We start from the raw sequence: 18,350 nt of genomic DNA, 5'->3' as shown, positions 1-18,350 counted from the left end.
GAAGAGCAAGGAGACAGGATTAGGACTGAGTGGGTTCCAAATACAGATAGACTGTAAGTTCTTTTTTTTTTTTTCTTTTGAACATAAGTTTGTAAAACAACCATTTATTGTCACCCTTCTTATTTAACTTATATTCAGAGTACATCAAGCAAAATGCTGGGCTGGATGAAGCACAAGCTGGAATCAAGACTGCCGGGAGAAATATCAATAACCTCAGACATGCAGATGACACCACATTTATGGCAGAAAGTGAAAAACTAAACAGCCTCTTGATAAAAGAGGAGAGTGAAAAAGCTGGCTTAAAACTCAACATTCAAAAAACTAAGATCATGGCAGTTGGTCCCATCACTTCATGGCAAATAGATGGGGAAACAACAGAAACAGTAACAGACTTGGGCTCCAAAATCACTGCAGATGGTGACTGCAGCCATGAAATTAAACGTTTGCTCTCTGGAAGAAAAGCTATGACCAACCTAGACAGCATATTAAAAAGCAGAGACATTACTTGGCTGCTGCTACTGCTAAGTCGCTTCAGTCGTGTCCGACTCTGTGCGACCCCATAGACGGCAGCCCACCAGGCTCCCCCGTCCCTGGGATTCTCCAGGCAAGAACACTGGAGTGGGTTGCCATTTCCTTCTCCAAGACTGTAAGTTCTTATCTCCACATAATCATACCCTTCATTTTGTTGTTGTTCAGCCATCCAACTATCTCATCCTCTGTCATCGACTTTACCTTCAATCTTTCCCAGCATCACAGTCTTTAAGTCGGTTCTTTGCATAAGGTGGCCAAAGTATTGCAGTTTCAGCTTCAGCATCAGTCCTTCCAAAGAATGTTCAGGACTGATTTAGGACTGACCAGTATGATCTCCTTGTAGTCCCAGGGACTCTCAAAAATCTTCTCCAACACCACAGTTTAAAACCATCAATTCTTTATGTTCAGCCTTCTTTATGGTCCAACTCTCACATCCATACATGACTACAGGAAAAACCATAGCTTTGACTAGACAGACCTTTGTCGGCAATGTCTCTGCTTTTTAACACTCTCTAGGTTTGTCATAGCTTTTCTTTCAAGGAGCAAGTGTCTTAATTTCGTAGTTGCGGTCACCATCTGCAGTGATTTTGGAACCCAAGAAAACAAAGTCTGTCACTGTTTCCATTGTTTCCCCATCTATTTGCCATGAAGTGACAGGACCAGATGTCATGATCTTCATTTTTGAATGCTGAGTTTTAAGCCAACTTTTTCACTCTCCTCTTTCACCTTCATCAAGAGGCTATTTAGTTCCTCTTCACTTTCTGTCGTAAGGGTGGTATCATCTGCATATGTGAGGTTATTGATATTTCCCCCAGCAATCCTGATTCCAGCTTCTGCTTCATCCAGCACAGCATTTCTCACGATGTACTCTGCACAGAAGTTAAATAAGCAGGGTGACAAATATACAGCCTTGATGTACTCCTTTGCCAATTTTGAACCAGTCCATTGTGACATGTCTGGTTCCCAACTGTTGCTTCTTGACGTGCATACAGGTTTCTCAAGAGGCAAGTAAGGTGGTCTGGTATTCCCATCTCTTTAAGAATTTCCCACAGTTTGTTGTGATCCACACAGTCAAAGGCTTTAGCGTAGTCAATGAAGCAGCAGTAGTTGTTTTTCTGTAATTCTCTTGCCTTTTCTATGATCCAACGGCTGTTGCCAATTTCACCTCTGGTTCCTCTGCCTTTTCTAAATCCAGCTTGAACATCTAGATGTTCTTGGTTCACATACTGTTAAAGCCTGGCTTGGAGAATTTTGAGCACTACTTTGAAGTTGGACACGACTGAGCAACTGAACTTGCTAGCATGTGAAATGAGTGCAATTGTGCGGTAGTTTGAACATTCTTTGGCATTGCCTTTCTTTGGGACTGGAATGAAAACTGACCTTTTCCAGTTCTGTGGCCACTGCTGAGTTGTCCAAATTTCCTATCATATTGAGTGCAGCATTTTAACAGCATCCATCTTTTAGGATTTGAAATAGCTCAGCTGGAATTCCATCACCTCCACTAGCTTTGTTCATAGCGATGCTTCCTAAGACCCACTTGACTTCACACTGGCTCTAGGTGAGTGATCACACTATCATGGCTATCTGGGTCATTAGTATCTTTTTTGTATAGTTCTTCTGTGCCTTTTTGTCACCTCTTCTTAATATCTTCTGCTTCAGTTAGGTCCATACTGTTTCTACCCTTTGTTGTGCCCATCTTTGCATGAAGTGTTCCCTTGGTATCTCTAATTTTCTTGAAGAGATCTCTAGTCTTTCCCATTCTATTGTTTTCCTCAATTTCTTTGCAATGATCACTGAAGAAGGCTCTCATCTCTCCTTGCTTTCCTTTGGAACTCTGCATTCAGATGGTTATATCTTTCCTTTTCTCTTTTTCATTTTCTTTTTGCCTTTCACTTCTCTTCTTTTTTTCCTTAGCTCTTTGTAAGACCTCCTCAGACAGACATTTGGCCTTTTTTGCCTTTCAGTTCAGTTGCTCAGTCGTGTCCGACTCTTTGTGACCCCATGAACCGCAGCACACCAGGCCTCCCTGTCCATCACCAACTCCCAGAGCCTACCCAAACTCATGTCCATTGAGTCAGTGATGCCATCCAACCACCTCATCCTCTGTCATCCCCTTCTCCTCCTGCCCTCAATCTTTCCCAACAACAGGGTCTTTTCAAATGAGTCAGCTCTTCGCATCAGGTGACCAAAGTACTGGGAGTTTCAGCTTCAACAGCAGTCCTTCCAATGAACACCCAGGACTGATCTCCTTTAAGATGGACTGGCTGGATCTCCTTGAAGTCCAAGGGACTCTCCAACACCATAGTTCAAAAGCATCAATTTTTCAGTGCTCAGCTTTCTTCATAGTCCAACTTTCACATCCATACACGACCAATGAAAAAACCATAGCCTTGACTAGACGGACCTTTGTTGACAAAGTAATGTCTCTGTTTTTTAATATGCTATCTAGGTTGGTCATAACTTTCCTTCCAAGGAGTAAGCATCTTTTAATTTCATGGCTGCAATCACCATCTGCAGTGATTTTTGAGCCCCCAAAAATAAAATCAGTCACTGTTTCCCCATCTATTTGCGTTTGCCATCACCTAAACCTGCACCTTCTCCAAAACTCATTTTAAGTTCCTCAGATTCCCAACTTCTGTAGATTAAATAAATTCACTTTGATACTTCAAACCCAGCTATTAGCTCACTTCATCAAAACAGAACCACTCTCCCTCATTATCAATCACCTTTACTGTCCTCACTTCCCTCCTTAACCAGTTTTGATTCCTTGGACATTCATTATAATCAATCCTTTGCAAATACTCTTGACAAATGATACTTTCCTTCCTTTAGTGTACTCATATGGCAAAGTCCCAATGCTAATTAAACTCATTCCCCCAATAAACTAAAAAACAAAAAAACTCCTTGCATCTACCCCTAGCAGCTTTGTTGGGGAGGGGCAAAGAACAACCAGCATTAATAAGTCTCCTGTTCAAGTGAAAAACACAAATCCCAAGTGGAAACTTAACACTGTCCTAAGTATCTCTGCTTATATTAAAGATTAATCCTTCCACTTATATTTGGAACACCGCTCCCTGTTCTTCTCCAGGACTTTGCACCCTCAATTACTCCTCCTCTCTCTAGCATAATCAATTTCTCCCATTCATTAATATACAAACATACTGATAAGCTAATAGAAAATTGTTTTAAAGATCTCTGAAGTCATGGTCTTCTCCAGCTCCCTATCTTCTCTCCTTTCCTATCAAAGCAAAACTCCTTTAAAAACCTGACCATCTATGGTTGCCAATTAGTTCCTCATCTCATTCCTCTCACAATCCACTCCGGTGAGACATGCACATCGTTCCAATGAAAATATTCCAGTCAAGGTCACCAACAATCACATTGCAAACTCAACGGTCATTTCCCCTATTCAGCAGCATTACAAAGTTGATCAGTCTATTCTTGGAATTCGGTCTTCTCTTAGCCTCAATGACATCACACTCTCCTTTGTAGGTTCTCATCAATTCAACATATGCCAGGGACCCAAGACAAGTTCAGACTTTGTCCTAGACCCCTCCCTTTCTAATCAAATTCTCCTACTAGAGTTAAGTCATCCAGCCTAAGTTTTAAACTACACCATCTCTATACCTATGATGCCCTGATCTTTCTTCAGCTCTAACCTCCAGATTCACATAATCAACTACTTGTTACTTTCTAGCCTTGAAACCTAACAAGAACAAAACAAAGTTCTCATCTTCCTCAACCTCCAGTGTGCTTTCCCCACTCCTATTTATTTAAATCACTACTGTTTCTTTTGTTATATCCAGCAAAACTCAACCTTTAAATACTAAACCTTTCCTCACATCTTCAGTGTCAATTCATTCTCCACAGCAGTCAAACTGATCTTTAAAAAGACACAAATTCTGTCTGTTGCTTTAAATCCTCAAACGGCTTTCAGAGTCACTTAAAATCCAAACTCCTTACTTTGGGCTTATAAAGTTGTATGTGATCTGGCTCCTGCCTACATCTCCAAATTCATCTTACACCATTCTCCACCTTTACCCACAATACTCAGTCTAAACCTTTTTGGCTGCTGAGACATTGCAAATTCATTCCCAACTTTAGAGACTTTTAACAGTTTCCTCTGATTCGGACTGTTCTTCCCTTAGAGACATGCTGTTATCATTCAGATCTCAATTTAAGTTTACAATTCTAGGAGAGGCCTTTTCTGAACACCCAATCAAAGCCAACTAATTAATTTCATCAATATTATTTTATCAATTTTATTTTCATCAATATTATTATTATAGCTGTACAATATTATTATACTACTCTGCACTGCATTTATTACTTGTCTGTCTTCCCTTGCCCCATTCATTGCTATATCCCCAACACATATCATGATGCCTAGCATAGAGGGAGCCCTCAAGTATCTTTTAAAGAGCTCTTGGTACTAATAATACAAAGATGGATGAGACATGATGCCTACCTGTGAGAAGCTTGGAGTCTCATAGGGAAAAACAGCTTCAAATAATTTTAAAAATTACAGATTTTGGTTTAAAGTCCCATGGGAACTGTATTCAAAGCTTCTCCCAACAACAAATTCAAAATACGCATACATATGTACATACACAGATAAAATGAAAGGAATATCAAAATTAAGATGTATTTCTGTATATATGAAATATTTCATAAACAAAACAAATTTTGCTTTAAAAAAAGAATTATCTCTAGGAGTGAAATTACAGATTATTTTTACTTGAATATGGTTCCCCATATTTATCAAAGTTTAATGTTTGTTACTTTTACATTCACAGAATTTGACTATTTATTTAAAAGAGAAAAGCAATTATATTGTTTACATTCTTCACTATATAATGACTATTAGCTTTCTATGTGCATGTAAGAGTTGATCATCCTAATGTATGACTAAGTTAGTTAATTTTAATTTATCTTCCCAAGTAGTTTAAGAGTTATCTCCAAGAAACTCTTTCCCTGAGTTTAGGTTACCTCATCCTCACAGTTCTCCTTAAACTCAACAAGCACACACAACTACCTTTTCAATGTTTTACTATCTTACTGGGCCATAATTTACTCCATAAGGGCATGGACCATGTCTATCTTATTAACTAACAGAGGTGGCTTTTAATAAATATTTGTTGAATAAATGAAGAAAATGTAGAATTACTAAAGAGTTTAAACCATCAGACTTCCCCAGTGGTCCAATGGTTAAGATGCTCTGCTTCCACTGCAGGGGACACAGGTTTGATCCCTGGTCAGGGAAGTTCTGTGTGCCATGAAGTGCACCAAAAAAAGCTTAAACAATTTAAGTACAGATGATGTCATATATAATACTAAATAGATGCCCCCTGAGATCATGAAAGGAGAACTACAAAAAAAAAAAGCAGAAAAGATTCCCTTCCCACCATCTTATTTCTAAGTTTTAGACTTAGACCTGATATTACCCCAACTCAGAACCTAACTACATTATCAAAAGAAACTCAATTTCACTGGAGGCCATCTTTATCAGCATATTCAACTCTTCCTAGTACCAAAAGTTTCGGAGAAGGCAACGGCAACCCACTCCAGTACTCTTGCCTGGAAAGTCCCATGGACGAAGGAGCCTGGAAGGCTGCAGTCAATGGGTTCGCTAAGAGTCGGGCACCACTGAGCCTTTTCACTTCACTTTTCACTTTCATGCATTGGAGAAGGAAATGGCAACCCACTCCAATATTCTTGCTTGGAGAATCCCAGGGACAGAGGAGCCTAGTGGGCTGCCGTCTATGGTGTCGCACAGAGTCGGACACGACTGAAGAGACTTAGCAGCAGCAGCAGCAGTACCAGAAGTAGGATGAAAGGTATTACTTTCGTAGGGCTTGGGATTAGCTTCCTGGACCTTAAGAAACCTTAAACTCATTCAGGAAAACAAATGCCTCTTGCTTACCAGGCAATGTGTTAAGCAATGGAGAATAGAAAATCAGGACGATAGGTCTCTGTCCTCAATGACTCACACTCAGTTTCATCGGGCAGATGGAGACAAAGCACCTAAGTAAACACCTAAGGATATAATCAAAATATGACCAAGCCAAGAGATATTTTTTAAAAAGTCTGACATACCCACTTAAAATTTCATCCAAATACCCATATACCCTAAACTCTTGCACATACACAACAGCAAGAAACTGGAAACAAACCAAATATCCAATGCATAAACTGTAGTATACTATACACACACACACATTTTAAAAATAAAGGAACTACTCCAAAATCACTGCAGGTGTTGACTGCAGCCATGAAATTATAAGACGCTTACTCCTTGGAAGGAAAGTTATGACCAACCTAGATAGCATATTCAAAAGCAGAGACACTACTTTGCCAACAAAGGTCCGTCTAGTCAAGGCTATGGTTTTTCCAGTGCTCATGTATGGGTGTGAGACTTGGACTGTGAAGAAAGCTGAGTGCCGAAGAATTGATGCTTTTGAACTGTGGTGTTGGAGAAGACTCTTGAGAGTCCCTTGGACTGCAAGGAGATCCAACCAGTCCATTCTGAAGGAGATCAGTCCTGGGTGTTCAATGGAAGGACTGATGCTAAAGCTGAAACTCCAGTACTCTGGCCACCTCATGCGAAGAGCTGACTCACTGGAAAAGACTGTCATGCTGGGAGGGATTGGGGGCAGGAGGAGAAGGGGACGACAGAGGATGAGATGGCTGGATGGCATCACCGACTCGATGGACATGAGTCTGAGTGAACTCCGGGAGTTGGTGATGGACAGGGAGGCCTGGCGTGCTGCAATTCATGGGGCCGCAAAGACTCGGACACGAGTGAGCAAATGAACTGAACTGAACTACTGATGAAGTGAACTGAATGAACTGAAAAATTTAAGAAAAATGAAGCACAAAATATTTTATATCACTGCTGAAAATCACCAGTCTCAGACAACCCACAATTAAGTACACCAATCCCAAACAGGATGGTTCACATAAAACAACAAAACTTGAAAGTAAAGCATCACACGGTCACTTGAGAGAAAATACTACACATGCTAGCTAGCCCTGCATTTGTAATTACTAGAAAAATTCATAATCACACAAAGGCTAAAAATAATGAACAGTAAACAAATCCGTTCTAAACCTAGGTAAAGAGCACTTTAAGCAACAGCTCTAAAAGATTAGACACCTTTTGAAGATTTGGGGCATACTTTAAATGTTACTAAGCTTACTACAATTCAGGCACCATGCTGGATGCTGAAGAGAAAAATATAAAACCCTCAAAGAGCTCAATGATCTAGCAGGAGCAGAAAGACATACATATAATCATTAACAATACAGTAACTGCTCTAAAAAGATCCTGACATGGAGAAGAAAATGGCAACCCACTCCAGTGTTCTTGCCTTGAGAATCCCAGGGACGGGGGAGCCTGGTGGGCTGCTGTCTATGGGGGTCACACAGAGTCGGACACGACTGAAGCGACTTAGCAGCAGCAGCAGAACTCACTGTACCCGGTAGATAAATTACCTTCCGGGTGTGTTGGGGAAGGAGACTGACAGCAGAGGGGCCTGAAGTTTTTGGAGTGAAAAAAATGTTTTATCTACACTGTGGTGATGTCTCCACTGCATTTGTCAAAAAAAACTAACCCAATTGTACTCTATATGTAAATTATACTTTAATAAAGCTTGACATTTTAAAGAAAAAAAGATCCTGACAAAGTGATAACTACAAAAAAAGAGGTAATCTGCGTTCAAGAAAAGCTTATTAGGAATGGCATTTTAGAATGAGTTTTTCGAAAGTAAGAAGATAACGGCTTATTCCATGCAGACAAAACAACTCAACAGCAAGCAATTAATTTAGTTAGCTAAAGGTTGGAGGGAGAGTGAGGGTCTGAGGTATGTTTAGGCATGCAGCTGAGTTGAGACTTGACAGGAAGCAGGTCAGGAAAGGTAGGCTAGAAATGAAAAGGTTGTGACTTCACACAATAAGGGGTAGACAATCTAAAAGAAAATGACAAGATCATGTTTTAAAAATTAAATCCAGGGACCTCCCCAGTGGTCCAGAGGTTTATCCTCCATGTTTCCAATGCAAAGGGGCACAGATTTGATCTGTGGTCAGGGAACTAAGATTCCACGTGCCTCAAGGGAGGGACTAAAATATATTTTTTAAAAATAAATAAATAACCCAGTAGCACGGCACCAGGGGGGTTGAATTAAAAGTTGGGACAGACTAAAGGCAGAGAACTAAATGTAAATTAGCAAACTATCTTAATATAAAGAGTTTATCTAAGAAAGCCTGATCTAAGACAATTTACAAAAAGAACACAAAAGAGGAAACAAAGATTCAGGAGATTATGGAGGATAAGAGATGAAATCAGACTTATAAAGGGTAATAACAGAAGTTAAAGAAAAACCAAAATTTAGCATCAGAGCAACTGAAAGCGGAAAGCTCTAAGAAATGGAAATGCTGAAGAAAGGCATATGCATTTAACAATTTAGAAGATGTTAGTAATGCCTGAAAAAGTAATTTCAGTATGACAAGAAACTGAAGAAGCCTGAGTACAGAAGTTAAAGAATGAACTAGGACTTCGCTAATGGTACAGAGCATAAGAATCCACCTGCCAATGCAGAGACTCGGGTTCAATCCCTGGTCCGAAAGACTCCACATACTGCAGGCAACTAAAGCCTGTGCACAACGCACAGGCTCTAGAGCCCACAAGCCACAACCAATGAACCTGCACGCAGCAACTACTAAAACCTACACGCCCTAGAACTTGTGCTCCGCGACAAGAGACACCACCACAGTGAGAACCCCAAGCGCCATAAGGAAGCGCAGCCCCTGCTCATCACAACGAGAGAGAGCCCGTGCCCATGAAGGAAGACCCAGCACAACCAAAAACAAAAAAGAATGAATTCACTTTTAAGAACCAAATACATGAGAGTATCTTTCTGATAACCAGAGTAGGAAAATATTCCTTAAACAAAATATTGGGTTGGCCAAAATGTTCCTTCAAGTTTTTCCAAAAGATGCTGTGGGAAAACTCGAAAGAACTTTTTAGCCAATCCAATACAAAAAAAAAAGCACACCACACAGGAAAAGGCAGACAAATTTGACTACTTTAAAGGTAAACTCAGTAAGATCAAAGATGTGATAACGTTAAGTGAAATAAGCCAGTAAAACAAACAACGTATAATACAGTAATCAAACTCACAGAGACAAAAAGCAGAGTGCTGACTACAGGAGCTGGGCATGGGAGAAGTAAGGAGTTAAGTGTTTAATGGGTACAGTTTTAATTTTACAAAATGCGGAGTCTTGGAGATGGATGGTGGTATTGATTGTACAACAATGTGAATGTACTTAACACCACTGAAATTGTCTGCTTAAAAATACACAAGGTGTAAAGTTTTATATGAGTTATTTAACACAATTTTTAAAAAGAGCATTTAAAAAAGTAAAAAATGCTTTTCAAAGCACTTAAAAAATTAAGCCACATAATAGAATTAGACAAAATTATAAAGAATTCTTACAAATCAGTAAGAAAAATACAAACCACAAAAATTCTTAAAAATGGGTAAATAATGGAAACACTAAATTTACAAAAGAAAGCCCACAGCCAATAGACACAAAAATATGCTTAATATCTCTATTGACAAAGAAAAATTAAAATAAGCTACCATTTCATATCCATCAGACTGACAAAAATCTAAATTTTGCAGATGTCAGGTCACTAGAATTCTTACAGATTTCTAGAGCGAGTGTAAATTGATACAATCATTGGGAGAACAATAATGCATATCCAATCATGCAGAAGATGCAAATACACTCAGATCCTGCAAATCTACCTCCTAAAAAATACCCAAGAAAACATTTATAATAATGTTCAATGTGTCTTTTTTATAACTATATGCCATCAACAGGAGAAATAATCTATACAGTTGACCTTTAAACAAGGGGGTTAGGGATGCCAAACCTCTGCTCAGACAAAAATCGAAGTATAACTTATAGATGGCCCTCCATATACAGTTTCTCCGCATCTACACATTCAACCAACAGTGAATCATTGTGGACTGCAGTATTTACTACTGAAAAAAATCCACATATAAGTAGATTCATGAAGTTCAAACTCATGTTGGTCAACTGCAGTTTAAAATTGAAGAACTTGAGCAATATATGCGTTGTCACAGATAAACCTTAAAAAACAACACTGAAAAGAAAAGTTGCAGGAGATGCAGAATATTATAACCATCTATGAAGTTCTTCTAAAAATTTTTAAAACACTAAAAAGTGACCTTACACTCAAAAAATACTATGTTTATCAGCAGTAAAAAAATATGTATGGGAGGGATATACTCAACTTCAGCATAATGGTTACTTCCAAGGAGAGTACAGAATAGAGAAAAGGTTGGAAAGTGAGCTTCCTCTGGAGGTTTTATTTCTTGGGGGGTTGCGGAGAGGCTAAAGCCAGTATGAGGATTAAGATCTATTAAATCTGGACCATGGATATAAAAGTTCATATATTATTTCTAAACTTCTAAGTCTAAAATAAAATGGATTTTTAAAAGCATCTTTAGAAATAATGGATTGGAAGCAAGCAGCATATGATTATTCTTTCCATCATAATAAGTTAAATGGAGTCAGAGACCTGGTTTTAAATCCCTGCTTGGACAAAAAACCTGGAGCGCTGCAGTCCACGGGGTCAGAAAGAGTTGGACACCTCTTAGCAACTGAACCACCAACAAGTTACTTGACACTGTGGAAAGTTAATTTCTTCAGAGCTACAACTTTCTAATCTGTAATAGAAGCAACCCATCTCATAAGGCTGTCATAGATATAAAATACCAGATAGTAGGCATTCAACTATAGGTAGTTATTATTTTAAATTTGCAGTAAAAGAAAAGAACTAAATGGAGGGAAATGGCGAGGGTTTTGAATGAAACGAACTTGCCTCACCTTTTCAGATTATGTAGCAGAACTTACCATTGATGTCAGATGTATGTGACTACCACTTTCTAGCTTCCAAGACCCAATTTTAAAATAGGGATTTTACAAAGGAATTCAAAATTACACACCAGAGGATTAGAATCTGGATTCCATGGTCCAGTTAAAGGAGACCAGAGTCATGTGAAGAAATCCAAAATAATCCCACTGTCTCCTTAAGAAAGACTAACCATTTTCAGAACTAAGTCCAATTATACTTTTGTATTCCCCTTGGCCACCAGTCCCCATAGGTTATTTACACACAAAGAAACATTATCAGAAGTATCAATACTTAAGTCATCATCTTAAGCCTTTTCTGGAGTCACATTCACATAGAGCTATCACTGAACCATTGAAGGAAACTTTTATGATCCAAGGACAACAATAAGCAGAATATGAAAGCAGAATATAATTAATTCAGACATCTTTACAAGTATCCACTTACTGAATATTCCTAGCACTGCTCTAAGCACTGAAAAGACTCTCTTGATCTCCTATTTTCAGAGAAGAAAACTGAAATAGTCAGTGCTGTAGGTATTAAGCTGAAAAGCCAGGACTGAAATTCCAATGCCCACACTCTTAATCACTAAGCTAAACGTACTACATTATGCTTGGGAAATAAGTATCTCTGCCTCCTGGCAAACTTTTCTCACACCAAGATAGAAAAGCAGAACATATTTAAAGATTAATGCAATTCTCAACACTGAATGACATGTCATACATTGTTGTAATGATACATCATTTTATTAGCATTCAACTTTTATAGTATTGTTTATGAAAAATATCATCTCATAAAGCAACCATATATAACAGCTGGAGTAAACTGGTATGCAAAAAACCTGGACGAGGGGGCTTCCCTGGTGGCACAGTGGTTAAGTATCTGCCTGCTGATGTAGGGTACACAGGTTCGATCCCTAGTCGGGGAAGATCCCACATGCTACGGGGCAACGTGCCCATGTGCCGCAACTACTGAAGCCTGTGTGCCCAGAATCTGTGCTCCTCAACAAGACAAGCCACTGCAATGAGAAGCCTGGGCCCCACAAGGAAGAGTAGCCCCCGCTCACTACAACTAGAGAAAGCCCACATTGAGTAATGAAGACTCACAACCAAAAAAACAAAAATCTTAAAAAAAAAACAACACACAACCCAGGTGAAGTTCACCATTAACCAGATCTTTGTGTCACTGAGCAACAATCAATCTCTCTAAGCTTCAGTTTCCTGAACTTATAGATGAGGTTTTTCACCTAGATCTAACGTCTCTTTCAACTAAAACATTCAATGCATTTTAACACATTCTCTAGACACTGTTAATGCATTTTCTAAACAAAGACTTTGAAAGACAGCTTTTGAAAAATATTTAAAATTAAATCATATAGTATATGCTCTTATGTCTATCCTTTTACTCAAACATATCCAAAGCTAACCTGTGTTTTTAAAAATCAGGAAATTGACTGGAAAGGGGTGGGTGTGGGGATTCTGATGATGCTGGTAATGTTAACATTCTGTTTGTTTTGGGTGTTGGTCACACTTTTATCATATGTGCTTTGTATATTACCTTTTATTATTTTGATCTGAAAAAGGTGGTTTTCCCCCAAAGATAACTTATGTGTTCTAACTCCACAACTATGTTTGTGTATATTAGAGCTGTGCAACCTTTCTGTTATTAATATATAAATGTTTCTAGCTTAATTTTGTCCACAACTCCTGCTCCCTAATTCCAATTCAGGAGTCTACTGAAGAGATCATTTACTTATAAATTATACAGTATTCTTGTAATTCTTTTAAGACTGTCTCCTGAAATTCAGTCTTCACTTTCCTTTGGAACCGAGCTCAACAACCTCTCTTCCTACATACACACACCCTCAGAATTCCCACAGCTCTGCTTCTCTCCATCTATCATTTTTATCTGTCTCCAACCAGGTAAGTCTTTCAGGGCTGTTTGCAAATATCCTCAATAAATGCTGATAACATATTTACTAAGAAATAAGAAAACACATTCTTTACAAAGGGATGATCTGCAAAGGAATCCCAGATGACTGATGGATAGATCAAAGCCTTTAAAAAATTAAAAAAAGAAATGCACCCCAAGAGCACTACTTGGAAAGGCTTTTAATTTTTTTAACTCAGTCAATAACACACCCAGAGTCAATAACACACTCATAAGGCTAAGCTACACTGAACTAAAAACTTACATAGCTGTAAAAACAAATCGCTTTTCTACTCGTAAAAAATTGTTCAAATTCTAGTTACATTAGTTTATAGCAGGAAATTTCACCTTTGTCTTTAAACTAGAAAGGAAAAACTTTAAAAGAAAAAGATAATAATTGATAAACCAGGGGCAAAGTCTTAAAAACAAAACAGAACACTCAAAGCTAGTAGTAGTCATGCTATAATCAATTTTTTGGTACAGTTACTGTCCATTCATCTTTTAGATAAATTATACTACAAACTCTATATAGTTAACAGTCTTAAATGTTCTTCTAAAGAGTTCTGTCTACAGCAGTGGTTCTCAACGTCTGACAAAGTATGGAGACATTTTTAGTTGATACAATGGCAGGGAAATAGTAGGGAGGTGGGAGGAAGACTGCCTGTGCTATTGGCATCCAGTGCTCTTAGTCAGCGATGGTGCTGAACATCCTACAATGCACAGGAGAACCACCCACAACAAAGCCATTACCTGCCCCACATGTCAACAGTGCCAAGGTTGAGACACCATGGTCAACAGAAATTAAAAGACTTCCCTTTAAAGATCTGTAACTAGTTCTATACAGAATAGTCAAATATATAAAATTTAAAATGACAACAGGTACAAAAATCCATTTAAATACTCAAGGGAAATTTATACAAGAGTAGTTTTCATGAAACCAATTTGTTAATGCCACATATTTAAATATTCCCTATGAGAATCCTAGAAAATGTTAGCAAAGTGCAGTTACAATATGAAAAAAAACTACAGGTACCATACAGGACAAGAACAAACAAGGGTATGTGGACTGATTTACGGGCATTTTACTTCAGTGAACTTCAAATTTAAAAATATTTTGCATACTGAAATGCAAGCAAACCTTTAATTACAGGTAATGCTTAATGTTTAAACAATTAAATTAGGCTTCATTTAAATCTTTTAATCAGTAATACAAACCAGGTTCAATTATTTTTAAATAATTAAAAGTATGCCTACACTTGACAAGTCAGGACAGCATGGTATAATATAAACACAAGCAAACTTAGATCTAAATCCCAAAGGTGTATGTTTGCAGACAAATAATTTAACTTCTCTGAATCTCAATTTTCTCATCTAAGAAATAAAAAATCTAATTCAACAACCTGTTCTTGAGAATTAGCAGTAATATATATAAACAAATGGAGCTGCTAGTTCCTTTACAAATGGTGGTTGTTAATACCAGTAACAATTTATAATAAATAATATAACCTATGAGTACAGATTATAGCTTTACTCTGTCCTCATAAGCTACAATTCACTTACATAATTCAATAAAAAAAAAAACACCTATTAAGTGTACTTTAAATCAATTTTCTATTCCTTGCAACTTTGAAATATTACTTAAACTTACACAGATTTAAGTAAATTAATATCTCAGACAAGTGACAGATTTCCAAACACAGTCTCATGGAAAAAAGGCCTACATGGTTTATTTATTTTTAGTAAATAACATATTAGCAGACTCAAAATTCAAAAGGACTCTTTTGATGCCTGTGGCCCCAGACACCCAATTCTCCTACAGAGAAACAATGTTACCAAGTTCTCATTAATCCTTTCACCTATACAAATACACATACTCCCCTACTTCTGACACTAATGGTGGCCTCCTCTCACTGTTCTGATTCTACCCTGTACTTTTCACATTTATCTTTAGGCTGTATTTTAATTAACAACACACTCCAACAGTGGCCATTTACAACTTCTTAGGCCAGATGTAAGCTATCTTTACAAAGACACTTAAAAAGGGGGAGGGAAAATCCTTAAAATCAATCAAGATTCTTAGTAAACACAAAAATGTGAAATAAACTTTGGTAAAATGAAAATTTACATAGAAAACATGAGGAAATACTTATTATATACCAGCCACTCAAATACTGCATTTACATACATAAAAAGGAAACCTGTGGACTGTATTTCAATGTACTGAAAATAATCAACATAATCCACCTATAGAATTGGACTTAAGTATCAATGAAATAAAATATTGGTGAAAATAAAGCTATTTATTGGTTATATATTCCAATATTAAATTATCTGATCCTTTCCTAAATGTTCTTGCTGGAAAAAGTTTCATTCCAGATAAAAAAATAATTTTCCTGTTTGGATTTTGTTTTCTTCCTCTGAAACACCACGTCACTTACTTGAAACAAGGTTTCATCATTGTTTATATATAAAAAGCTGTATTATTTTAACAATATGCATTACTAGGGCAATACAAGATTTCTTTTAAACTTCAAGTACTAAGAATATCATGGTGAAAAGTCACCTCACATAATGCAGAGACTATACGAATTATGAGAGCAGTGACCACTTTTAAGTAATAGAAAATAAAGCATTAAAGTCTTATATTAAGTTTCAGGCTTGTACAAACGTATTACAGAAGGAATGTTCTAGGCTACTGGCAATAATATTAGCTGCAAACTTTCATTAGGAAGATATATGTCAAGTATCCTGGAAAATATTTTCTTACTAAAGAAAAATTTAGAATCACTGTCTCACTATATATCACAGTGCAGGTATTTATGATTCTTTTTCTGCACTGTACCACAAAAACACAAAGTCATCCTTCCATTCAGAGTTTTGGCACTTGAACAAATACAGAGGTCAGAGTTCATACACATGCTCTGTAAAACCGATCATTACTTATATACTATTATATTCAATAAATCTGCTAGGATTTGGCATTTTTAAATAATTTTAAAGAATCTTTTCCACGTCTAACTGTAAAGACACACAGTCACTTCAGATTCAGTGGCACAAATAAAGTTCAAGTGCTTGCTATCAGACTTGTCAATAACTCATCACATGTTTAGAATGCTGAATTTCACAAATCATTGAGATCATTAAAGTACCAACGTAAGAGAAAAACACAAATAGCAATAATATATTCGATAATGATATTTGACATCTTGAAAATAACCATTCAGTATTTTTAATCTTTGTTGAGTCCAAGAAGAAAAAAAAACTAGCATTCCTGTTGATTTTGGGTGTGAAAAACTGTACTATACTTTCATAATTTTGAGTCAAATTACCCAAACATTTAAAATACATTAACAAATGTGGCCAATATCAGCGTATCTAAAATTTCTACAGGACTCAAGAGTAGCTTGAGACAAAAAAAAAAAATTTAATCATTTCAGATATATGTTGGAATAAACCTACTTAATAAAGAAACGTAACAATATATTAATCTGAAATCTCATGTTTTTAAGTAGGACAGTTTTTCAAAAGTAAGAACTAACTATGGGGACATCATAATGAAGTTTCATGGCACAACACAGTAGTGTCACAGAGGCATTGTCTTAGGACAGACTCTCTCGTCTGTAACTTGTAAACAGGTTTTTTGAAATAAGCTACTCACACACTCCACTATTTTTTCCTAATCCTAGCTAAAAATATTTAAACGTCTCTAATATACCGAACGTGCCTGTATCTAGTCAAAAAGCTTCAGATGTCAACCGAAAAAGAGGCCTAGAATGTCGGAGTAAGTGGAAATGAGATAATAGTCTAATGAGGAATTAATTTTCTATCTCAGGTGAAAATTCCCTTATCGCCCACTCAAATAAGCTAGTACCCTATTATGTCTTCTCATTTCTCCCAACACCCAACCGAGAGGGAGTTAACTCCGAACCTCCTTCTTTCATCAATCACTCCTTCCGTAAGGAAAGGAGGGTGGCCGCCAGACCGGCTATAACCCAGAATACCCTGAAAAGTGTGGGCCTTTGAGCGGCGCGGCTCTCCGGATCCAGTTACCACCTTTCCCCTTCCCCCAACCCACTTCCCGGGTTTTCTCAGGCTTGGCCTGCTACCTCCCCACCCTAGTCACACTTCCAGCTGTTGCCACTGCCGTGGGGCGCTCTCTAGAGCTCACACCCGCCTTTAAGCGCCCTTCCTCCATCTGCCCCCTAAACCTTATTCCTCCCCAGAACCCCCGCCCGCGAGACCGTCCATCCCAGGGCCCGGGGAGGGGAGGGAAAGGCGGCGGAAGGAGGGGGAGACTGCTGCTTCCCCACAGGCAGAAGGGCGGCCGCAAAGAAGGCCAACCGGGGGTTACCAGGGATATTGGGATTGCCACCGGAAGGGCCCTCCCGCCCTGGGCTGATGTGGGGGACGTCCGGGAGTTCATTTCTGACCTCCTCGCTCTTCAGCACCTCCTTGAACTCCCGCTTGATTCGCTGCACCGCGATGTTGGCCATGTCTCCGCCCGCAGCTGATTCGTACCCGCCTCCTCCGCCACCGCTACGACCACCGCCACCGCCGCCACCTCTTCCTCCACCGCCTCCTCCCCCGGCGATTCACACCCGAGCACACGAACGCTGCCACTGCCACCCCGACCGCCGCACTATCTTCAATGTGGAATCACCTCCGCGCCCGGCCACCAAAATGGCGCCGGGTCCGCGCATGCGCACGACGCTGACCCGGCCGGGCGGCGCAGCCGCTCCCGTTGTAGCCCCATACGCCTTAGCCGCGAACCTGCGCCGCGCTGTGCGGCGTGTCTCTGCCTGAGCTGCGGCCGCGTGGCTCCGCCCCGTCGGCGTCTGAAGCCAGGAGGGTGCGGCTTCCGCGCGGGCCAGGGCTGCCCGGGCCTCACGGGTCGTCTCCGGCGCCTCCGCCCCTGTACGAATGTAGGTGGTATGGTGGAGGCTTCCAG

The 18,350-nt window shown here is 38.9% G+C and overlaps 1 protein-coding gene across 3 annotated transcripts in view; it reads right to left on the bottom strand.

Annotated features, from left to right (window-relative positions):
• Nucleotides 1–18,105, bottom strand: part of UBE2K (ubiquitin conjugating enzyme E2 K) — a 79,290-nt gene extending 61,185 nt beyond the window's left edge. The window contains exon 1 of one of the 3 annotated variants that reach the window (XM_019962613.2): nt 17,833–18,105. In XM_019962613.2, coding sequence (XP_019818172.1) covers nt 17,833–17,895 — 63 coding nt within the window. In that variant the 5' untranslated portion in view covers nt 17,896–18,105. The remainder of the gene's footprint in view (nt 1–17,832) is intronic. The other 2 variants (XM_019962612.2, XM_070791319.1) reach the window with 2 other exon arrangements.
• Nucleotides 18,106–18,350: the final 245 nt, after the last annotated feature.

This window comes from Bos indicus, chromosome 6, assembly GCF_029378745.1.
Source record: "Bos indicus isolate NIAB-ARS_2022 breed Sahiwal x Tharparkar chromosome 6, NIAB-ARS_B.indTharparkar_mat_pri_1.0, whole genome shotgun sequence".
NCBI classification, from domain to species: domain Eukaryota; kingdom Metazoa; phylum Chordata; class Mammalia; order Artiodactyla; family Bovidae; genus Bos; species Bos indicus.
The sequence above is the reverse complement of the archived record's forward strand: the minus strand, read 5'-3'. Positions and strand labels throughout refer to the sequence as shown.